This window comes from Pararge aegeria, chromosome 14 (assembly GCF_905163445.1).
Source record: "Pararge aegeria chromosome 14, ilParAegt1.1, whole genome shotgun sequence".
NCBI lineage: Eukaryota > Metazoa > Arthropoda > Insecta > Lepidoptera > Nymphalidae > Pararge > Pararge aegeria.
In genome coordinates, this window is record NC_053193.1 from 17,327,372 (window position 1) to 17,352,701 (window position 25,330).

At 39.1% G+C, this 25,330-nt stretch overlaps 1 protein-coding gene across 1 annotated transcript in view; it reads left to right on the plus strand.

Annotated features, from left to right (window-relative positions):
- Positions 1–25,330, plus strand: part of LOC120629143 (dynein heavy chain 3, axonemal) — a 59,688-nt gene that overhangs the window by 13,688 nt on the left and 20,670 nt on the right. Inside the window, exons 18-47 of the mRNA XM_039897936.1 lie at positions 617–794; positions 2,068–2,233; positions 2,922–3,018; positions 3,333–3,534; positions 4,387–4,557; positions 5,313–5,460; positions 6,705–6,903; positions 8,696–8,864; positions 9,175–9,368; positions 10,375–10,503; positions 11,037–11,238; positions 11,970–12,122; positions 12,506–12,729; positions 13,097–13,265; positions 13,907–14,012; positions 14,445–14,611; positions 15,294–15,408; positions 16,033–16,247; positions 17,026–17,232; positions 17,605–17,676; positions 18,185–18,328; positions 18,451–18,636; positions 20,179–20,405; positions 20,960–21,140; positions 21,767–21,914; positions 22,397–22,485; positions 22,574–22,687; positions 22,797–22,922; positions 23,347–23,507; positions 24,523–24,666. Of these exons, the coding sequence (XP_039753870.1) occupies positions 617–794; positions 2,068–2,233; positions 2,922–3,018; positions 3,333–3,534; positions 4,387–4,557; positions 5,313–5,460; positions 6,705–6,903; positions 8,696–8,864; positions 9,175–9,368; positions 10,375–10,503; positions 11,037–11,238; positions 11,970–12,122; positions 12,506–12,729; positions 13,097–13,265; positions 13,907–14,012; positions 14,445–14,611; positions 15,294–15,408; positions 16,033–16,247; positions 17,026–17,232; positions 17,605–17,676; positions 18,185–18,328; positions 18,451–18,636; positions 20,179–20,405; positions 20,960–21,140; positions 21,767–21,914; positions 22,397–22,485; positions 22,574–22,687; positions 22,797–22,922; positions 23,347–23,507; positions 24,523–24,666 (4,803 nt within the window). The remainder of the gene's footprint in view (positions 1–616; positions 795–2,067; positions 2,234–2,921; positions 3,019–3,332; positions 3,535–4,386; positions 4,558–5,312; positions 5,461–6,704; positions 6,904–8,695; positions 8,865–9,174; positions 9,369–10,374; positions 10,504–11,036; positions 11,239–11,969; positions 12,123–12,505; positions 12,730–13,096; positions 13,266–13,906; positions 14,013–14,444; positions 14,612–15,293; positions 15,409–16,032; positions 16,248–17,025; positions 17,233–17,604; positions 17,677–18,184; positions 18,329–18,450; positions 18,637–20,178; positions 20,406–20,959; positions 21,141–21,766; positions 21,915–22,396; positions 22,486–22,573; positions 22,688–22,796; positions 22,923–23,346; positions 23,508–24,522; positions 24,667–25,330) is intronic.

Genomic DNA, 25,330 nt, shown 5'->3' on the forward strand with positions numbered 1-25,330 from the left:
TGATACAGTGTATTCGATTTGGTTAAACCATCTCCTGCGAGGTACCGAAAGAATCTGCACCGTTACGTCGTTGAAATACCATCAACACGTACGAAGCGTTTTGCTTCTTCCTTTCTGATCCGTACCGCAAAGGCCTGGAATGCCCTCACATCTTCCGTCTTCCCCGATACCTATAATCTGGGGTGAGGCAGATATATTATACCCATACCTCTAATACGGTTATTGTACTGGAACCCTAAATCCGTTGCTACATCTTTGTGTTTATTGTTATCCAAAGTTTTATTATTTACCCACTTTATAAAATTATTTACTTTATTTATTTATTTATTATATTATTTACTTTTTATCTATTTGTGCACACTAGTTTATGTATTAGCATGTAGTTATTTGCATGTATGTATTTTAATATTTGTACCACCAGCAGTCTATTCTCCTCTTCTTTTTTTTCCTAATTCTAAGGTTGCCTGGCAGAGATCGCTATTAAGCGATAAGGCCGCCTTTTGTATTACTACTTCTTTCGATGTTTCTGTTTTTGTTATATTTTAAATGTTGTGGTATACAAATAAAGAGTTTAATAATAATAATAAATTACTGTAACAATTTACATCATTTACAGAGACACGGGAGTGGGTATCCTCACAGGTTTAGATGACATCCAGCAGCAATTGGATGACCATATCCTCAAGTCGCAGACGATGAGAGGATCCCCATACGTGAAAGCGTTCGAGGCCGACATGGTCGCCTGGGAAGAGAAACTTATTAGTATGCAGGACATACTCGACCAATGGCTGCAGGTTATTACTACAATGGTTTTTCGTTACGACCAAGTTAGATCACCTCAACATCATCATCATCATATCAATCTATTACCGGCCCACTACAGGTCTTCAATAGAAACATTTTCAGGCACAGGTTTAAAGGATGGAAAAAATAAGCAAAGAGTAAATGGATACTGGGCTTTTTTGAAACTTAATCAACATTTCAATAATAAATAAATAAATATGTAAACAATTTAAATTTATTTGTATTTTACAATACATTACTCATACATTGTTTATAATAATATAACAATAATTAAAAGCATATGTAAAGAAAACCCTGTTAACCATTCATCTCTGCCGACCCTGACTTCTGAGTCTAAGGCCGTGGGTTCGATTCCCACTACTGGAAAGTGTTTGTGTGATGAGCATAATGTTTTTTCAGAGTCTGGGTGTTAATCTGTATATTCTAAGTACAGTCAAACCTGGATAAGCGAGAGTTCAAGGGAGCACAATCTCATTCTCGCTTATAGAGGTTTCTCACTAACCCGAGTTTCTTGCTAATGCAGGTACATGGGTAGCGTTTCTCTCTTCTAGAGGTACGCAGCAATAACAAGACATATTCATGCACTATGTAATTTTATTTTATTTAGAACTTATTTACATTTTAAAAAATCCGTGAATTTTGTTTGGGTTTCTATTTTTGTATTTTGAATGTTTTTCTCTAACTCATAAATTTTGTCGAATATTGCTTGCTCGACTGTCGCTTATAGAGGTATAGATAAGTAGCAGTCTCACTTACGGAGGTCCGTGAGGGAAAAACGACTCTCTCTTACAAAGGTTTCTGTTTCTCGCTAATAGAGGTTTTGGGAGCTTAAAATGACGGGTCCTGGCTATTACTCTCACTTATAGAGTTTTCTCACTTATCCAGTTCTCATTTACCCAGGTTTGACTGTATATATTTATATTATTCATAAAAATATTCACAGGTCATATTAGTACCACTCATAACACAAGCTACGCTTACTTTGGGGCTAGATGACAATGTGTGTTATCGTAGGATATTTATTTTATTTATTTATTCTTCATTGGTGCTATGCCCTTTTGCCTATGGCCTGCCTCGATAGATGGTCTATCCAACACTGAAAGAGGCATTCTAATCGGGCCAGTAGTTCCTGAGATAATCGCGTTCAAGTAAACAAACAAACTAATCAGCTATATATTTTAGTAAAAGATAAATCATGATTTGTAATATTTTTATATAGTATTGCCAAGTTTTTAAACAGTTAAGGTTTTTTATTATCCTTAGTGTCAAGCCACCTGGATGTATCTAGAACCCATTTTCTCATCGGAGGACATAATGCGGCAGATGCCAACGGAAGCGCGAAACTTCCGAGACGTGGATAAGGAGTGGCGGGCTGTCATGATGGCCACACAGAAGGACCCCATGGTTCTAACGGCAACTGACTTTCCGGGTGAAAAGTTAATTGTATTGGATAGAAGCGGATTATGAGAATTAAGTTTTATTTGCTATACTCCGCGAAAAGCAGGAGAATCTGTATGGTGTTATTTATAATTTCTCCATACTCCACACCAAACATCAGATAAGATTTTTCGTCTAGGTACGTTTCGCTCCGAAACCGGAGCATCCTCAGGAGATGTTGACTTTACCATTAATTCGTTGTACAATTAGGCCTCTTAATAATTTAATTGTACTTTAGAAACATTTAATTATTAAGAGAACTAATTTCGGCCCAAGATTTTTATTTTCTAGTAATAATTGACAAACTATGCAGATATCACACCTGATGGTAAGTAGAAACCCATCGTTTTGACAAACCACGCCCTTAAAACTGAAACACAGTAATTCTGTTTCGCGGCAAAAATATACAAGTCAGTAGTACTTAGTACTAGACGACAAGGCGAGAATCTGTCTTCCGAATCGGTGGTAGAGTCACTACAAACAGACAGACTGACGTTTCAAAAGTGCTTGTATCAGGCCTACTTGTAATAAATGAAATTGCTCTGTGACCAAAAGCTCTACTTCTACTTATAAGCTCCATGTTTTGGGTCGAAAGAGAGAGCTATATTAAACAAAGTATTTCTACGTGATCGAATTAAGAGACGTTAATTTTTTATATTCAATTTTATTATTTTCCTTAGGTTTACTTAAGAAATTGAGATACAATAACGCCTTATTGGATGACATCCAACGCGGCCTGAACGACTATTTGGAGAAGAAGAGATTATTCTTCCCGAGGTGCGTATCTGAAGCATCTATCTTAAGTTTAGAGAATGAAAGTTTTTTTAAACGCAGAAAATCACTAGGAATTTTAAGTTGTTTATTTCCAAAAATCTCAAGTTTAAACAATATAGTAAAAACATTTCTTATTTTATAGGATGGGGCATCCATGAAATCTTAAAAAAATATATTACTACAAGCTTCTGAAGCTAAACTAAGAAACCTTGTATTTCAGCTTCAGTGCAGATAATAGTTTTTCATCTATAATACTTACCTTTGGAAGACTTTTATAAAAGAAGTGAGCACCAATTGTCTCAAACGAACATTTACAGATTTTTCTTCTTATCCAACGACGAGCTACTGGAGATTCTCTCAGAGACAAAGGACCCGATGCGGGTGCAGCCTCACCTCAAGAAGTGCTTCGAGGGTATCTACACGCTGGAGTTCAACGCGGCGAAGGAGATCGTCGGCATGACCTCGGCTGAAGGCGAGGTTGTCACGCTGTCTTCGTCGATACAACCTGCTGATGCTAAGGTATGGTGTCATTATCATTAGCCTTATTTAAGAATCAATGATGGAAACACCCCTCCTCAAAAAAAGCCCTTTTTTTCTTTGAGGAGCCACTAGCCACAATGTTTTTAAAGACATGGTTTTTACACATCGGGCTCTCGTTGGTGTGACTTGATAGTGATTCATCCTTATTCTTACTAATGTTATTAAAGCGAAAGTGTGTTTGTATGTTTGTTCTTCCTGCACACCCTAACTACGCAACCAATCCACTTGATTTTTTGTATGGAGAGTTAGTTGAAAGGACGGAGAGTACTATATAGACTAAGTTTATCTCAGGAAAACGAACGGTTCCAACGGGATTTGTCAAAAATGCGTTCAACAGTTAGATATTTTCAAAAATCTAAACTCGAACGTCCTATCTCTGATGTTCTTGAAGGAATTACAATAAATATATGAAGGAATATCACGCGGACACGTGCGTTTGGCGAATGACCGTTCATTACCCTATTACCGAACCACCATGTTATTCCAATAGGAGGTCTACCGTCCATCATGAATAGCTTATTACAGTCCATTGTTGGACTAAAGGCCTCTGCCAACGGGAGAGTTTGCATATAATCACCATGCTGGGTAGACGGGTATCTACTGCGATAGTAGTACTGCACAGAAGACGCTGATGTCCGTACTCCGTTATATTCACTTAGTCGCCTCGTACGAGACCCGCGGGATGAGATGTGGTGACAACTGTATTCTGATCGTCACACTACCCAAAAATCCTCATGAATAGCTAATGTAATGTACATAATATGTACGTTGCGAGTTCAGTAAAAGCTTGTATAGATTACAAGTAATATAAATATGCTGTATGGCTTTTAGGGCATGGTGGAACGCTGGCTCCAACAATTGGAGCACCAGATGATGACCAGCCTGCGTGACGTCGCGTCAGAAGCCATCAACGCGTACGCCATCACGCAGCGAGAGGAATGGGTGCTGAACTGGCCGGGCCAGATCGTGCAGTCCGGCTCTTGCGTACAGTATACCACCGAGGTAAGACAAATTTAGGAGAAAAGGTGATGGTTATATAGGTCTATAAATCAAATTGTATATTTTACAATTTCTACAATTTACTACAAAAGCGGTGATAGCCCAGTGGGTAGGACTTCGACTTCACTTTCGGAGGGCCGCGTTCGAATCTTTTCTTAGTTATGTGCGATTTTCAAGCAATTATGTCACATGTGAAGGAAAACATCATAATGTTCTCAAAAAGGTGTGTCGACTCCACCCATCCGCACGGGGCCAGCGTGGTAGACTAAACTACGGCCTTAGCTCTTTCTCGTTTTGAGAAGAGACCCGTGCCATCTATTGGGTCGATAATGGGCTGATATGATGAGGATGATGATGATGTTTAAATTTTATTTTTTTATTTTTGAGATTGTCCGCCACTTAATGCGATCTTGTGTAAATTAAAGGGGGTACGACCTCTACCTCTTTTGTTCTTTATGTACTCCGGCAGAATTAAATTGCAAAGGATCTACAAATTATTATTATGACATAGAGTTAGAATAGTTATGCAGTGTTGTTTCACGCAGGGACTTTTTATTCATCAGTTGTGCGTCTTGTTGACTTGTGGCCAAACCTAATTTGCTATTATAATTGATGTGTTTTATATATATTTTGAGTTTTAGCGCCATTTATTATTTTTTCTTCCTCTTCTCTTCAGCTTTATTATAACCATTCAGACGTGACTATGTATGTTCACATCCACATGATATTTGAATGAAAACAAAATGTTCTTATTGAAGGCACTGGAAGCTATCCAGACCGGCAGCTTACCGGAGCTGATAGCGAAGAGCACGGAGCAGATCACCGGCCTGGTGTACCTGGTGCAGGGCGACTTGGAGCCCGGCAACCGGATCACCGTGGAGGCGCTCATTGTCATCGACGTGCATGGTGAGGTCATTACATCATGATCATTGTCATCCAAACAAATGTTTGGTAGTGGTAGAGCTCGTTCGGAAGTACTACCGCCATGTTTATTTTTGACGCTAAGGAGCATAGTTGCATTGCTATTTATTAATTAATTTATTATTGTATTAATTAGTACGAAAAATTCCATTTACACCAATAAACAATAACATTAGATACTATTCTCACATATACTTATGAACTACACGAAAAGTAGGTATTCATTTAAAATTAGGGTACAAAAAATAGAAAAAAAACTAAATGGCAATAACAATAGGAAGAAAACAAACCAAAAAATTCATAAACAAAAATATCACATAAATAAATAAAATAAAATCAATGTAGCCAGTTACATTCTAAAGACGGCCCACTGGCGCAGTGGGCAGCGATCCTGCTTTCTGAGTCCTAGGCGTTGGGTTCGATTCCCACTACTGGAAAATGTTTGTGTGATGAACATGATTGTTTTTCAGTGTCTGTGGTGTTTATATGTATATTATAAGTATTTATGCATATAATATTCATAAAAATATTCATCAGTCATCTTTGTACCCATAACACAAGCAACGCTTACTTTGGGGCTAGATAGCGATGTGTGTTGTCGTAGTATATTTATTTATTTATTTATTCTTTCACGGAACTGATGTAACTAACGTAGTAATTTGTTCCAGTCATCTGCAAATATGTCACAGTTAGAAGATTCTGTCATGAAATAATCTTGGCATTAGTACTTCACTGGACGAGATCGGTCATAAAAGCTCTATTAATCTAGTAGACATTACATTCTCAGCGAATGACATATATATATATAAAAGAGAAAGTGTGTGGGTATGTTCCGTATCGACTCCGAAACGGCTGGATCGATTTCAATGAAACTTTAAGGGAATCTCCGGATTGACCTGGCAAGTAATCCTGTAAAGTTTGGTGCCGATCAGAGCACTCCTATTTCTGAACTGTCAAACTCAAATACAGCTTTTATTTACTATGATGATATTCTATTGTTGGGTGTACATGGGTGTAGATAATTATCTTTACCCGCTCGAGAAGAGAATGAATACGGAGATAAATAAATGATTTAATATATTATGAGACTTGAATAAAAAATTTAATGATGTAAGTTTATTGTTTAAATAAAATAAAGCAAAATCTAGCTCGGCGAAGCGGGCTGGGTACGCTAGCAGGCTATATTTTATGCGGGACAGCTCGTTAATAAAACCCTGGAAACAACCCAGGTCGCTCGATCCTGGAAGAAATGGAGGAAAAGAAAGTCCGCGAGGTCACAGACTTCAACTGGATCTCGCAACTGCGCTACTACTGGCGCGGGGATCGCATCGTATGCTCGATGATCACAACGGACGTGGACTACGGGTTCGAATACCTGGGCAACACGGGCCGCCTGGTCGCCACGCCTCTTACCGACCGGTGCTACAGGTACCTTCCAGAATAAAACGAACGTTTCATAGTCCAATTTTAATTGAATGTGCATTTGAACCACGGTTGAATAATATTAACATTTTACCATCAAAGTCACTACGATTACCTTCCACCTTTAACCCACACGCCTAAAAATAAGACATCTTTAAGCGATCATAAAGGAAAATAATTACAATAGCGATGCTTTGACAGAACCTCAAACTTATACGTTCTCGGAAAACAATTTTTTTTGTAAATTGATGGTTGTTGTTTTTAACCAAGACACATAATGCAAGCAAGTATGTATAATGTATATACTAGTAATATACCGTAAGAGATAAATACGTTTTATCTATGAATACTGGATGCACCGATTATTATCTGCTTACTTGAAACAACAACGTACAACGAAATACACATAACAAAGATTTAAATAATCACCAAGTGATTACAAGGTGAGTCCCAAAACACAAATGTCTCCCAAACAAGAGCAGCAGCCTTTTATAGACAAATGCCGAATGCATTGTTGCTAGGTTGGAATTTATTCCTAATTCAATTAAGTGCCTTAGAGTGAGGTTACGCAGTTTATTTTATGCTGATGTTGTTTAAAAATCTCAATATCTCAACAATACAATAAAAAATAGCTCGGTAGGTCTCCAACTTATAAACGAACTAGATATTGCCCGCTCATTCGTTCGCGTTTATTTGGAGTTCCTAAAAATCCTGCAGGAACTTCTTATTTTTCTGCGATAAATGTACCCTATAGCCAGTGGCGTGCACAGGGTTTTTAACCAGGGTATGCATAAATAAGGAAAATGGCATAAAATTGAAAAATTCTTCCCCTTTATGAGTAATACAAAATTTTTAGGGTATGCAGTGCTTTTGTGCATGTACGAAGTGCACGCCACTGTAACAAACAAAGCAAATTACTTGTGCTTATAAAAAAACAAAGCATACATTTGGATTTCAAATTTCCGTAAGCAGTGCTTTTAAGATTTGCACACAAGCGAAACCCCTATACTGGTAACCTGGAAAACTCGCACACATAGAAAGAGCCAAATATTGTGTAAGCACGCACGCGATTATATCACTACACTCCAGAACTTCCTTGTGTGCTGGTGCACACAAGTAACGACAGATGCATTCAATCGCCGTGCTTCTATGGAGACCGCGGCGGCGCGGCGCATTAATTCGAGCGACGAATAAACGATTTGCCCGGCAATGGATACTTAATCGTGAAAACCCCAGCTAATTTTATGAGATTTAAATTATATTTAAAGCGTTACTTTTTATTTAGGGATACTGTTTACAACTCAAAATTAAAATATAGTCGAAATATTATGCAGTTTGTCTATTTTAGTTCTAAACCATGACACGGGACTTGTCCATTGATTTACATAGAAGTGCGGCCGGTTTTAACTAGATGGCGCTTTTATAGTTTTCTATAAATTGTTCATTTTTTTTTCAATTTTTCAATTTTAAGTCGTCCTTATGGTCTGAGAGGCCCTGAGGTCAGGGTATGCACTGCTTATTTGCATCTATGAGATGCACGCCACTGCCTATAGCCATTTCAAGGATGTACCTAAACAATTTCTATTCTAAATTTCACTTAGATAAGTTAAGGTCAGGTTACAATTGATAACAAATGCTTTCTTCTTTAATTCTGCGAGATAATTTTACCAGCAGCTTTTCTGGATTATATGCGTTAAAGGGCGGCTCAATTAATACCGATGTTCCGAGCTTTTCTAGTAAAGAAACCTAAATAACACATTAACATTTAGTAGTTTTACAGTTATCATTTTAATTTTAGGACATTAATGAGCGCTCTGAAATTAAATCTGGGCGGCGCCCCCGAAGGCCCGGCCGGGACGGGTAAGACTGAGACCACGAAGGATCTGGCCAAAGCCGTCGCCAAGAAATGCGTCGTATTTAACTGTTCCGATGGACTCGATTATAAGGCGCTTGGCAAATTCTTTAAGGTAATAATAATAATATTAGGTACTTTAGGTTAGCATGGGGCATGTGTGCAGTTTTACAAAAGAATCCTTTATTTTTACTGGTGTGCAGTAAAAGTGTTTTCATGAATTCGTCGTCGTCATCATCCTCAACCCATTACGGTACACTACGCGGGTCTCGTCTGATGAAAAGGGTTTAGGACGACGTCCGTGGTGGACCACGCTGGCCAAGTGCGTATTGGTAGACTTCACACGCCGTTGAGAACATTCTTTATAACTCTCAGGCATACAGGTTTTAATTTTATTTATATAGGTATTAATTATTGTTGTATAGGGTCTTGCGCAATCTGGCGCCTGGGCGTGTTTCGACGAGTTCAACCGCATCGAGCTGGAAGTGCTGTCGGTGGTCGCCCAGCAGATCCTGTCCATCCAGCTGGCAATCCTTCGCCGCGACAAGCGCTTCGTGTTCGAGGGTACGGAGATCAGCCTCAACCCCACGTGCTCTGTCTTCATCACCATGAATCCTGGGTAAGGCTCTTACATGAACTACTTAAGGTTTGGATGAAAAATGAGGAATTCAGTTCAAAACTCTTACTGAAAAGACTATTTGCAGGAAATAAAGTTATCTAACAAGTATCTTGTGTCAAGTATGTCTTATAACGGTTTATTTATGAGTAAAAAAATAAATCAATCAGAGTTGAAAAATATGATGCTTAGATCACCAGATATAAGATTGGCAAGTTAATTCATCTTTTAATTAAAACATGTTTTACCAAAAAAAATCGAGGAACTCACTTAATATGGAAAGTAAGACTTAACTTTTATCAGTCGCAGAAGTATATGCCTCACATGTTTTTTTTGGGCATCTAGGAGATATATTTTGGTATTTTAGTTTTTATACAACGTGTAAACGAAATACTGTTGAAGGGTGCATAAGTATATTTCCTAAGGAATCAAAATAAAAGGTGTAAAAATATTAAACCAAAAATAAGCATATTTATTTTTTCATACAAACAAATTCAGCACATTCTAAGTGTTTACTTATGAAAATCCTATTGAAGATAAAAGACCGTCACGTGCTGTTAGGGTTGTATCTAATTTCTATCAATAAATACTATCGCAGTGGTTTACTCAAAATCTTGTAATGTTGCGTTACACAGATTAGCCTCAGAGAAAGTAAATAATGTACCAGTAAAGACTGTGAAGTAGTAATATTTCGGTTTTCATTTGCACGTTGTATATGGTTTGTAGTGCCGTGTGGTGACAGCAGATCAGAATACACCCGCGGGAAGAGTAGAGGTGGTGACAAACCACCCCTACTCTTCCCGCGGATGTCGTACAAGGCGACTGAGACATGACATAACAGAGGGTGGCCAGCAGCGTCCTCTGTGCTACTACTACCATGTACTGATCACCAATCCGCCCAGCGTGGTTATTACGGGCAGATCCCCCAGTTGGGAGAGGCCTTTAGTCCAGCAGTGGACTGTAATAGGCTGTTGATGATGACGATGATGACATGGTTTTTTGTCTTCAGCTACGCGGGCCGCACAGAACTGCCGGATAACCTGAAGGTGTTGTTCCGCACGGTGGCAATGATGGTGCCCGACTACGCCATGATTGGGGAGATCACTCTCTATTCCAACGGATTTGTCAATGCTGGCCCGTGAGTAGGCAATACATGTCTATATTTTTGCAATGTTTAACACTTTAACTTTTCTGGTGCCTTGTGGTGACGGCAGATCAGAATTCAGCTGGTCAGCTCTTCCCAGGGTGTCTTACTCTTTGCTATGGGCAAACACTCTTATTGGAAGAGGGCCTTCCAGCATTGGAATGTTTTAGGCAATTGATGATCATGAACATTTTAATTTCGTTGGCTCATAAACTATATTTATTTAAATACGAGTACGTTGATGAATGGCATTATTAGTCCCTCTTATGATCAGCGTTGCAAAATAAATTGCTGGGTTTAGTTTACTTACTTAAATGATGCAAAAATCTCTTATCAGTACAGGGCTAGCCTAGACCTGCGCCGATCGTGCCCCACTCCAAGTTAAATGGTTATAATTATCATGAGTTTGATATTCAGACCAAACATACGAGCGTATAAAAATGAACCAAAGAAGCTTTTAATTCTTTCGCCTATAAACACTGATGGTTCAGTGTTTATATCATATATATATGTTTGGTCTTTCACAGGTTAGCCCGTAAAATTGTTCAAGCGTACAAGCTATGCTCGGAGCAGCTGTCATCGCAAAACCATTATGACTACGGCATGCGAGCTGTCAAGTCAGTGTTGTTAGCTTCCGGAGCTTTGAAAAAGAACTATCCGGAAAAGGACGAAGCGCAACTAGTTTTGAGGGCCATTATTGACGTTAACATGCCCAAGTTTCTGTCCCAGGTGAGAATATCTGAAACTTCTCAATGGTCTACAGATATTGGGTTCCGTAAAGGACGGAGAGAACATTCTTTTAATTTCTTTGAAATAGTCAATTTCAAACGGATACACATATTTAAAAAGTTTGTAAGGCATACGCTAATGTTATGGAACAATCCTTGGTGCATGCACGCGTTTTAATGCTATACGTTAACACCGTGATTCTGATTGAAAAACTACAGGTTTGTCAAAGAAATGTCAGCGTTGCAATAGGATTCCCAGTTTGTGTGATGAACATGAATGTTTATCAGTGTCTGGGAATTTATCTGTATATTTTAAGTATTTATATATATTATTCATAAAAATATTCATCAATCATCTTAGTACCCATAACCCAAGCTACATTAACTTTGGGGCTACATGGCGATGTGTGTATTGTCGTAGTATGTCTATTTATTCTGCTGGATATACCGTCATAAATCCAAAAACATGTTTACAGTAAGAGATTCTTAATCAACAAATAGAGCCTTGTTGCACATATTTTTAAAAAGGATCTTCCAAAATTTTACGTATTATATATAGCGTATTATAGGCTAAGAAATATCATGTCGGCTAACATAGTTGTGTGATATACAAACATGTGATAAAAATCTCTAGGGATCTAGTACCGAAAAGCGATCTTTCATTTAGAACAGTTGCAATCGTGGAACGCTCGAGTTTTCAGTTATATACATTGAAGCTCATATTCTTACTAGGATGTACCCCTATTCACGGGTATATACTCCGACCTGTTCCCGGGGGTGGAGATCCCGCAGCCCGACCGCGCGGAACTTCTGAAATGTATCAACAAAGATCTGGAGAAACGAAACCTGCAGAACACTGATTGGTATCTCGAGAAGATAATACAGGTAAAGTTATTGCAATTATATATCAATTATACTAGCTATCGAGTATTATAACCTAGTGATTAGGACATCGGTATCACTTTCGTGGAGACCGAGTTCAATGCCTGACATGCACCTTGAACTTTTCGAAGTTATGTCCTTTTTTGTTGGAAGGAAGATGTGTGAATACCATCAATATGCACTTCGCAAGCGTGGTTGTCTATGGCGTAAATCCTACTTATCCTGTGGGGTGTAGTGTTCTGGTGATGGGTTGATGATGATGATACCTGGTATCCATCGAGTTTACTTGGAATTGTAGTCATAAAATATCTTCCTCAAAAATTTACTATTGAAATTATCCCACTGCTGAACACAAGCATCTCTCACATGTGACATTTTATTTGTAGATATATGAAATGATGCTAGTCCGCCACGGGTTCATGGTGGTGGGCCCGCCCATGGGCGGCAAGACTCAAGCCTACCAGAGCCTGGCGGACTCCTTGCGCGCTTTGCAGCTGATGAAACCACCTCCAAGGCACAAAGAGTTCGGCGCCATATACCGCATCCTCAACCCCAAGGCCATCACTATGGGACAGCTGTATGGATGCTTTGATCCCGCGTCGCACGAGTGGTACGTACTCATTAAGGTTTATTTTTATAGATGTATTTGTCATTATAGTAGACCTCATCGCAGTGTAAAGCATTGCTTTTTTTTTATTAAAAAAACGGGCACTGTTTTAAGGCTCTTTTCTCACGTTTTGAAGAACTCACTTAAAAAAAAACAAATACTAAGTCGTTTACTCAGCACAGTTAATACCTCGATGTATACCATCGATCACGTTTTAAGTAAAGAAAAGTTCTTTACTTAAACCGGCGTTCGCTAAGCAGTTCTAAACCTCGCTCAATTATAATAGAAACTACTTGTACCTAAACTATACGATAACGATATATATGAATACAGCAGACTGTCCCAAAAAACTAAAATGACTTGTCTCAAGGTCTGACGGAGTTCTAGCCATAGCGTTCCGCGAGTACGCGATGTCCATAACGCGAGACCGCAAGTGGATCTTGTTCGACGGGCCCGTGGACGCAGTCTGGATTGAGAATATGAACACTGTGCTAGATGACAATAAGAAACTATGCCTCATGAGTGGAGAGATTATACAAGTGAGCAAATTATCTGTTACAAATGTATCTAAGAAAACCTTTGGTATATCTTTTTTTCTGGACGCAACTTTTTTAAAACATAAATTAGCCTTTCTTTTGTCTCGACAGTTTTAAAAAATTATTAGTTTAATATGATAATGTAATTTTGGCCAATCCTACTAATATTATAAATGTGAAGGTGTGCTTGCAGCTTAACGGATTTGGATGAAATTTGGCATGCATGTAGCCCTTTGACATGGAAAAGAACATTGACTACCTTTTATTCCGATTCCTTAAGTTCCCGAGAATTATATAAACTTGTTTACGAGCTCAGGCGCGGGCAGATAGCTATGAAAATTAGTATGCATGTCACCTATGCTTTTAAAAAAAGGCATGCACTTTCTATCTCGTGTCTCTTACCGATCTCTCAAATAGTTCTCGTGGTAGGATTAAAAATTGTTTACTAGCGAAGCTTTAGACCCATCTCTGAAGTCCACGCAGACAAAGTCCCGGGCAGAGGCTAGTTTAAATATAAATTTTATAATTTAAAAAGTATGTATATCTGTGGAAGTTTGTGGAGCCCTCCAAGTTTCAAGGTTCACATGGCTTTCTTTCAGATCAAATGAGTGCAACTTCTAAATAACATTGTACATTAATTTTAGATGACGAACAAAATGAATCTAATTTTCGAGCCTGCGGACTTGGAGTTCGCTTCTCCTGCTACGGTATCCCGCTGCGGTATGATTTATATGGAGCCTGAACAACTAGGTAGGATCTAAAAGCTGTGCTACATTGAAGTTTTAAATTGGGAGAAATGTTTTATTGTCTAAGAAATGCTTCACTCCTGCCCTTAAGATATTTAAGTTATCAATCTTTATTTTCACGCTATTCGAGGCTATTATATATATCGGTTGCCGGCTATTGATAATAAAAAAATAAAAAAAGGTAAATAATATTACAAACATAGTAAAAAGAATTGAATAAAGAAATAGTGTCTACAAAGTTTGCAATACAATTTCGTTTTAACAATTTTGACTTTTATTATATTTTGCAGAATTTATTTATAATCCAAGGATTTCCATTTTGGTCTATTTTTTGCTGTTTGTAAACAGTTTTTTCCTGCGCTCTTCTTAATAATAATAATTATTTAAAAATACTCCAGCCAATGATATATATTTAAAAATACTCTTCCTTGGTCAGGTTGGCGAGCTTTCCTGGCCTCTTACAACACTCACCTCACTAAGAAGCTAATACCAGAACAGTATGACTTGATCCAGGAGCTGATTGACTGGCTTGTGCCGCCTATATTTGAGTTTTTAATCAGATGCCGTCATTTCGTACAAGTTGGAGAGATTCATCAGTTCTACGTGAGTGTAACATTTTACATTGTATTCCTGACTTTGTTTTATAATCGTGTTTTGATTACAAAACAAAGACAAACATACAATACATTAGTAGTAGAAAAGCTTTTTGTGGCAGAGTAGTATCGCCACGCTTATTTCTGGCACTAAGCAGCATTGTTGCAATGCTGTGTTCCTCCTTAAAACTTTAGGGGTGCCTATGTACTCTTGTATTTTGCCAAGTAACATATTTCGGCGACTTCGTTGGTGTTACACGTACTACTGAAGTACCAATACTGCGCTTTCCATTTCAACTCGCACCTTGTTGTACTATGTCGGTCACTGAATCCGGTCCAAAAATATTCTCATCTAATTCGTACACGTTTTGAATTTACTACGGATTAAATAAGGAGTCAGTTTAGTAGTAGACGAGCTTTTTCTGGCAGAGCTCGATGTGGAAGTACTATCGCCATGCTCATTTCTGCCGCTAAGCAGCATTGTTGCAGCGCTCGGATACCGGTGTAAATACAGGCACATTACAGGACGTATTCCTTGCATGCCCTGCGAAGTGGTGCTCTTTTTATAGGGGATGTTTCTCCACTTACCATCAGGTAGGATATCTGCTTGGTCCGTGAATTACTATTCAATAGCAAATTCTCTTAATTGCTAAGTGACTGAACTTTGTTGTTATGCGGAAATATTTTTTCAGTCTTTTACACGCCTGTTCACGTGTCTGCTGGAGAGTGAAGCGCAGTTCAGCACGCTGTGGTTGCAATGCACGTTTTTGTTCGCACTGCTCTGGGGACTATGCGCCACCATTGATGGTAACTTCTGTTTATACTAATAAAGATATTCACAGCTTTAAGAACATACAGAATCCTCATTCAGCCATCTCATCATCATCATCATCATGTCAACCAATCCACGTCCACTACTGGACATAGGCCTTTTGTATGGAGTTCCACAATACACGTTCCCGGGCTGCTTGCCTCCAGCGACTCCCAGCGACTCGCCTGATGTCATCCGTCCACCTCGTTGGGGGCCGACCTACGCTGCGTTTACCGGTGCGGGGTCGCCATTCCAGCACCTTAAGACCCCAACGTCCATCGGTTCTCCGAGCTATGTGCCCTGCCCATTGCCACTTCAGCTTCGCGACTCGCTGAGCTATGTCGGTGACTCTAGTTCTTCTACGGATCTCCTCGTTTCTGATTTGATCACGTAGAGATACTCCTAGCATAGCTCTCTCTCCAACCATCTCAGCCATCTCATCAAGCCATTATTGCATCTAGACAGTCTTATCCATCCATCGTCTGATCCACTTTCGAGGGCCGTTTTTGTTTGACGAGAGACCACTTTACCGAATTGTTGTGAGATTATCACCGATACCATACCTCTTGTTTTACAATTCTTAATATGCATTAAAAATAAGTGAATCGTAATTATTCCAGGTGACAGTCGCAAAAGCTTCGATTCGTTTTTCCGCAAACTCCTCGATGGCAGCAACGCTAACTATCCTAAGCCCAAGTCGTTCAAACTGACCAAGAACCAATTGTTTCAAGACAAAGATACCGTGTTCGATTATGTTTATGACAAGAGAAATAATGGATCCTGGATACCGTGGGTTGAATTGGAGAAAGAAGTCCCATTGCCTGCAAATGCTAAGGTTTATATGAAATTTAACCATCTTCATAGTTGATGCGTTGTATGTTGGCAGGTCTAGTCGTGGGGGTTGGCAGCGGAATCTCGTCTTGAGAATCTTGACACCCCCTGCCCCGCCGTTACCAGAGCCAGGAATAGTGGGGCAACCGGGTAGTATGGGATGTGGTCGGTCTTTACTTCCCATGACAGTTATGCCAATAACCACCACGCTTAGCATGCGGGTGCGGTGCACCGATAACGCAGCTGATCGTACCAATCAGTGATTTTGGACCAGCTGGACCAATAATTGTTATACCGCCATTGTTCGGCCGTCAGAGCCTCGTTGGTAAGTCGGCAGGGTGCACCACAGACAGGTGAGTTTGACGGTTGGGAAGGCTGACTAGTACTAGTACTAGTCTCCCCTTACACCCCAAGCAAAAATTAATAATAATTTCGTTTATCAAGATTGGTGAAACCGTTCCCCTACTGAGTTTCTTGCCGGCTAATTTTCGGTAGAATCTGCATTCAGAACCGGTTGTAGAGTCATAACAAAAATAAAGTCTTGACTTTTCAGAAATTAGGCCTACTTGAAATAATTGAATTTGATTACTTCAATCGTCTATTAATTGGTTACTTCCAGTCTACCATCAGACTATATTTAATTAAGAAGTCCACTCCTATTGTTAGTGTTCTCACGTCCGCCACTGCAAAACGCCACGGGTACCTCCAAGGTCGAAATTGAGGTATGTAAACCCGAACGTAAACATTATTGTATAAATCTCAATCACTATAAACATTTCTAGGTGAACGATTTAATAATCCTGACAAATGAGAATGCATGTCTCCGCTTTTTCGTGAGCAAAATGGTGAAATACAAGATCCCGATCTTGCTGGTGGGGCCGACGGGTACGGGCAAATCCTCGCTCGTACTTAACTTCCTGCTTTCTCTGCCCAAGGAAAAGTATATCACCAACACAATCAATTTTTCCGCTAGAACTACTGCAAATCAGGTCAGTCGTAAATTTTATGTAATTTCATATTTGGTTAATATTTGTTTTCGCTTTTGTAAGGTAATTATATATCTGTGTTAATCACAATAACATTACAAGACAATAAGCGAAGACTTCCATTTAAGGTTGAAAAACATGTTTTCCGATACAAATTTTTAGCTACGAACTTTCCAATTACCTATACTCTTAGAAGAAGCATATGTTCATAGTTCGGCCATAAGCTAAATTGTTCCCAACATATAAGTGTAGCCCATGACAAGAGAGCAGAATAATCATGTAATGTGCACGATAGATTATTATATTCCACATATATGTTGTTTTTCTTCTAATTTAAATGAAAGAAGTGCATTTTAATTAAGTTTACTATTTCAGACGCAAGACATAATAATGTCGAAAGTAGACAGAAGAAGGAAGGGTGTATTTGGACCTTCCATGGGTAAGAAGGTAAGTACATTATAGCAGTGGCGTGCACTCCATACATGCACAAAAGCACTGCATACCCTAACATTGATATATAACTCGAATAGGAGGAGAATTTGTGCCGTTTTATGCAATTTTCCTGGTGTATGCATACCCTGGTAAGAAACCCAATGCACGCCACTGCATTATAGCTATATACAGGTACATTAACACCTACATTGACAGATCTAAAAGTAGGGATACCCTTGTTCACGCTGATGCGTGGATACGATTTGACGATGACGATGGAAACAACTCTCTCGTTTAAGTAGTACAATGCTTTGATGCTAATAATTTGGTTCTAAATTGGAAAAACTAAGTACATAAAATTCACATTATCAATTGTTTGATTACCTACTACTTAATAATGAGGAATCTGGTGGATACGGCAGTATTTCTAGGAATAACAGTAGATGCGTAACTTCGCTAAAAAGGTATGACTTAAAAACAGTATCATTATTAGTATTATAAAAACTCATATATTTATTAATAGTGTGTGCTATTCGTGGACGACCTGAGTATGCCACAGAAAGAACAGTGGGGGGCCCAGCCGCCGCTGGAGTTACTCCGCCAGTGGATCGACCACGGGCATTGGTATGACTTGCGGGAGATGGTGCGCCAGGAAGTTGTTGATGTGGTGAGCACTCTTTTTAACTTGAAAATCTCTTTTGAAAAGAAGTTATTTTTGGTTTCATATCTTTGGATAGATGAAGTAAAAAGAAAGCACAACAATGAAACTGAGTCTCGTCTTTATAACAGCTCTTCGTATCAGCCATGCTGCCCCCGGGCGGCGGCTCCAACATGATATCGTCGCGGCTGACGCGTCACATGCTGCTCATAACCTTGGACTCCTTCGAGGATAACACTCTCAATAAAATATTCATCACTATCATGGACTGGCATTTTGCCAAAGGCTTCACGGATACACTCGCTAGGCAGAGCAAGGTTTGTTTTCAAATGTATGCTCACACATCCATCCATCCAGATCTACCCATTGCTTGCTAACTACATGGCACGGGTCTCCTATCAGAATGAGATGGATATGGGCCGTTGTCTTATGTCTACCACGCTGGTCAAGTGCGGATTGATAGACTTAACACGTTTGAGATCATTATGGAGAACCCAGCCATGCTGGTTTCTTCATAATGTTTTTCCTTCACCGTTAAAGCTACTTATTTGACTTAAAAACGCACATAACTTCTAAAAGTAAGTGGTGCGTGTCGGGGATCGAAAACTGTTCCCCCAAAAAGGGAAGCTGACTTATTCACCACTAGGCTATAACCACACTTCAATGGGCACATGGATGACAATAATATCATAGAATCTATTTTGCTTGAGTGATGCATATACGAAAACAGCATAACGCTGAGACAATACCCAGTATGGGTGAAACAACACCACAGATATGTTAACGTTACATGGCATTATGTCTATATAGCATTTTAATGTTTAACCCTTATTTTAGGTTTTCTGTGTATTTGTTATCAATTAATATAATTTTATTAAGTTAATTTTAAGATCTATAAAATTACACGATCTTTGTTATGAACTCCTTGATATGTTGTTCTGTTGCGTGTACTTTATATGATGTTTTTATGTCCTTTTTCCAAATAATTATATTAAAAAAATTAATTCAGAGATTTATTTCAAGTGTCTTAACACAGCAAGAGACAGAGACACGCTAGCCAAAAGCAGACCTAGATACATCAATTTTACAGTTTTGTTTTGCATTAGTTTACAATACCGCGTTAGAACAAATGCTCATTTAAATGAGATTAAAACGCGCGTCTTAATATTTGCAAGACTAAAGTAGTTATTATTTTAGAATATGCATTGTATTAGTGTACGTATGGTCAAAGTCAAAAATTTATTTATTTAAATAGGCACTTAGATGGCACTTTTGATTCATTTATTATATACAAAATGTTTACATAGCGAGTAGTGATGACGATAACTACATTCGTAAAAACCCAAACTAAACCTACGAGAGTTCAAAACGAGCCCTGATCTAAGAAAAAGCCCACAACAAACTTAGCCGGGTGTTCTTTTTGTTTTTCATCATCTCACATTGTCATTTGAAAATATTTAAGAAGCAACCTGGATAGAGCAATGGTTCACACCCAAGCCTTTTTATCGTTTACGTAATACTTTATATTATAGTAGGACTTTTCTATAAGCTTTCGCTTTATACAAATTTTGAACTTTCTTAGAGACATCCCCAATATACCAACCGGTAATTTATTGTAAAATAGTATACGGTCATCATCATCATCATTTGTGAACATATATTAAATTTTCAAATATGTATTGACTATAGACTGTCTTCATTTGAACATCTTTATGGGTACGTACATCCAGCTTTACTACGTGTTGCTACTTTGGCGCTTCACGAGCATGTCGAGGTCATCAGTGACGCGAAGTTAACTAGAACAAATCGCGCTTGAACGCGGCTACAGAAGCTTTCTCTTTCAAACTTGGACTGCGCAGGGGGTAGTAGCAGCGACAATGGAGGTGTACAAGGCCGTGACGCTGCAGTTTCTGCCGACCCCCAGCAAGTGCCACTACCTGTTCAACCTGCGGGACTTCGCGCGCGTCGTCCGGGGCGTGCTGCTGGTGCCGCCCACGCACTTGAAGGAGCTCAACAAGCTGGTGCTGCTGTGGGTGCACGAGACCTACCGCGTGTTCTGCGACCGGCTGGTGGACGATGCCGATCGGTAAGTGCTGCAGTGTATCTACCAGAGTAGACATACTTCTTAGCCTTCTGTGCAATTGACTTGTAATTGACGTGCATATCGGTCCATGTTTTTATGTGTGTGCTATATTTAAAAACGTGTAATATGCATGTTGTTAGGGCTATTAAAAAATAAATAAATAAATAACGATAGTGATCACAAATGATCGGTTTCTGCGACACTTTGGTTTCAAGCTCTGCATAACTGCCCTGTTGGTCTAATGATTAGCTTGATTGACTACAAAATGCGAGTTGGAGCTAGGTTCGATATCTGGGTCAAACAAAAATTGTAAAGTATTATACACATAGTACGTAAAACTAGAGTTAGAGTTTGAAAATTGGCGTTGTCTATTTATGTATTTCAAAGAACAATTGAACTCGGTCCCGGTTGCTCATAATATTCTTTATAAAGCTTCGCATTAAAGCAGGAGGCTTGTCTCCAGCAGTGGGACTTTAAAACTTTGAAGATGGTGATAGTTGCATCTCAAATAAAATAAAGAGTATTATACCACAATACTGTGTCTCTTCGACCCACAGAAAGAAACTGTTTGACGTGGTGTACAAGGCTGTGTATGGGAACTACCGCGTGCACATGGACCAGGTGATGACGGAATTGGGCTACGTGCCCGAGGGGGAAAAGTTGGCCAACAAGCATGCCGCTAACATATTCTTTGGCAACTACATGGAGCCTGATGCCGACCCCAAAATATACGATCAGGTATGATATCTAGTGCGTCCAGAAGATAACTATTGAGTAGCAGGTATAAGTTAACTTATTTGTATACTCATTGAAAGTACAGACGCGCAAGCAAAGCTTTGTCGGCCTAGCGTTGCCACGACCCCACCTCTAATAGCGGCACCTAAGGGCGACGCGGCGAGCGGTAAGAACAAATTTACTAAAATGTTGAATCAATCCACGAGTTGTCGCTCTTGGCGGCAACGCTTCTTTTGATTTAATATTTTTACAGAGTGATTCATTATGAAATATACTTATGCGCCCTTCAACAGTATTTCATAATTACGTTACACGTTGTATAAAGCAGAAGAGTTTGTTTACTTGAACGCGATGATCAACGGAACGACTGGTCCGCTTTGAAAAATTCTTTCAGTGTTTTATCGAGGAAGGCTATTGGCTTTATCAGCATACTGAGCCTAATGAAGAATGTTTCAAAATCGGGGTTTTTTTCCTTTTGAGAGCTTCCGCTGCGAGCGCTGCGTAAACGTTTAAGTTTTGATAAAATCATGTATGACAAAAAAGACCTCGACAGCATGTGTCTTTTATTGTCTATTTTAATTCTATATTTGGAATTTGAGTTTGAATTCCAATTTATTGTAATCTCTCAGGTGATGGATCTGGACGACATGGCGGTGAAGATGGAGTACTACCTCGAGGAGTACAACGTGGTGTCATCGTCGCCGATGGCGCTCGTCATGTTCCGTTATGCTCTCGACCACATATCCCGGTGTACGCGCGTGCTGCTGCAGGATAATGGTACGTGGTCCATATGTTAACGATTCATCATCATCATCACTGACCTCTCTAGCGCAGCGGTGAGCTCTGTCGTTCTAAGTGTGACGTCCCGGATTCGATCCCCGTTAGGGACATTTTTTCTAATTTCTGAATTTTCTTTGGTCAGGTCTGTTGGGCTTTGGCCGTGGCCCACGATTTACAATAGCTCAGTCTTATAATAGTTACCTACTTAGTCCTATAGAACATCCAAATACTCTTTCAGAGAAATACAAAATTGTGTTAAAAATTTCTAATTAATTCAAATTATATTCTGATGTCTATAATCGTTAAAATAGTCTCCTGCATGCAAGCTATATACGTGCCAAATATCATCAAGATTGGTTCAGTAGGTGAGCCGAAGATAGATAACAGTGAAAAAAATCAAACGGAAATATTTTTGATAGTAAGTAGCGATAGTATTTATTCAAAATACATCAAAAGTTATAGAACAGTTGTATTGCTAGGTAATCTTCTACTGGTTGGAGTTGGCGGCAGTGGGAGAAGTAGTGCGGTGAAACTTGCTGCTAGCATTCTGGAGATGAATGTCATACAGGTACTTATAATACCACCGAGTTGTATATTAAAAAAACTATATCGGCATTGTCAAAATATATTAATATTTTTTTGTTTAATTTCTAAAGATCGAGATATCTCGAGTATACGGCCAGAATGAGTGGCGCGATGACATCCGGAAATTGCTCATGAAAGCTGGTATTATCGGGAAACCATTAGTCTTCTTGTTCGCAGATAATCAGGTAAAAGAGTTTAGGTTTTCCTTCATAGAATTATAAGATAACATCCTGTAAGCTTGTACGATAAACAAAAAAAATAAAAAAATGTTTTCTCTATTTTTTTTACTTACAGATTATGTATGAAGGAATGGTAGAGGATATTAACATGTTACTCAACACAGGCGATATTCCCAATCTTTACGGTATGGACGAGAAAGTCGAAATCCTCGATAAAATGCAGGCAGCCGTGAGGGAAGCTGTAAGTCTTCTTAAGATTAAATAGATTTTCACGTCCTTGCAATACATATTTTGGCCACTTTTGTTGTACATAACTCTCTGAATTGAACTACATAAATGGACAGGTTTAAAATTAGGGCTACGCTTTTGTACATATACTATTGTGAAAAAGATAACCCTACTTTTAGACTTAATTTAGTTTAGACTCACAACTTTGAAACTGTGCTTCATTTACCAGCAATTAAGTCAACTTGAATGATTGAATTAATACACTTTTTTTTAACGTCACAGAAAAAAAAGAGTAAGTTAAATCGAGGGTACAACTTGGTGTTCTTATTACAGCATCTTCTTTACTAACAAATTTAAGTCCTTCACGTGAGTTAACTTACGTAGTTTCCGCAAAGTCTCTTGAATACTCGGGATAATACAATGACCGTTGTTTCCAGGGCAGAAAAATGGAGACAACACCATTGGCCATGTTCGGTTTCTACGTGGAGCGCGTGAAGGCTAACCTACGGATAGTGATGGCGATGTCTCCCATCGGGGACTCCTTCCGCAACCGGTTGCGCATGTTCCCCTCGCTTATCAACTGCTGTACTATCGACTGGTAAGAGACTGGTATATTTAGAGGGTAAGCTGTTATATACGATGATCTACGCATCATAGCAACCAATAGCTCTTTTTTAAAGTTCTAAATTGGTCGGTCCTGTGCCGCTTGTATCCAGTGATTTTTTTTTATGTGGTTCTCTGAGCTGCGTCGGCAACGCTGCTACATTTTTGCATCGATAAGGGATTTTCCATACATATCTCCGCATCCACCGCTAGATTACTTAGAACTTTTTTTTCGGTATGCTTAGTACCCTTGATAGCCTAATGGGTAAGGCTTCGTTTTTTCTTTAGTTTTGACCCAGTTCGAGCCCCGGCACGCACCACTGAATTTTCGGAGTTATGTGCGTTTTTAATTCAAGCAACTTAAATATCACTTGCTTAAACGGTGAAGGAAAACATCTTGAGGGTTTCCTCAAGATGTTTTCCTTCACCGTTTAAGCAAGTGATATTTAAGTTGCTTGAATTAAAAACGCACATAACTGCATGCCTGAGAGTTCTCCATAATTTTCTCAACGGCGTGTGAAGTCTACCAATCCGCACTTGGCCAGCGTGGTAGACCAGGGCCTAAACCCTTTTAAATCTGAGAGGAGATGATGCTTAGTATAAGATTTGCATAGCCTATTTGCTTAGGAGCTATGGTAATGCGGTCGATTATATCACGAGATATATCAAATCAAAATTTATTTATTCATGTTGGCCTATCACAGGCACTTACGAGTATGAAGCGTTCATACATATATGTTTACATAATTGTAAGGGGAAGGTGATAACTTCGTTCGCCAACTTAAACCTAAAGCTACGAGGGTTCCAAACGCGCCCGGAGAGCCCACAACAAACTTAGCGGGGCGAAGTTGGATCTTCCTTAGAACTGGTGTTTTCAGGAAGCTATGCCCAACATTTATCTTTGGAAGTAACTTCGATAGTGCGATGTAGCTTGTCGCTATCTATTTTAGTAAAATGAAGATCCCTCCAGTGAGTTTTTGATGAATGATTCGTCAATATGGATGTAACAGGTTCACAGCATGGCCACCTGAAGCATTAGAACGCGTAGCATCGATGTTCATAGCAAAGATGGAGAACGTGGACGATGAAGTACGTGATTGCTGCGTAGAACTATGCCAGCTGTTTCACATGAGCGTCGTGCAACTGAGCGACAGGTGATAACAGTTTTTATTTATATCTGATGGTATGTTTTGTCCGGTGAGAGGCTTCGGCCGTTGCGAGTTACCACCCTACCTACCGACAAAGACGTGCCGCTAATCGATTTAACATTTTGGTTTACGTGCTGTTATGTCGCGTGGAAACAAATTCAACAATAGTTTGAAAAATGGAAAAATCTTTTTGTGTATAGTGTAATTATCGAGAAAGGCTACAGGCTATTTAACGCTACAAACAATAGGAGGGGATCATCAATGAAAATTTTTTTAAATGTTTAAATTGAATGAATTATTCCCATTTAAAAGTGCTGGAAAAGTCCGCGACCGAATATAAGTTTGATTTACATACCGACAAAGTCGCGGCGGACCTCTAGTAAATGATAAAGGTGATTTTTATAAATAACGTGTGGCGCGAGTATTACTTCGTCACGCGAAAATAGACTATTAAATTCTGAAAAATATGTGAGAAACTTTGGAATAATGGAACATATGTGCACATATATTGTTGTGTCGTTGATGATAGCTCCATATCCCAGGGTGGGTCCATATAAGGCTGGTATTTTCTTCCCGCTTTTGTTTCTTCAAAGCAAGAAAGATATCTTCTAGGCAAATGCCATAGGAATAGCATATTTGAGTTTTTATCTGTACTAACTACTAACAAATA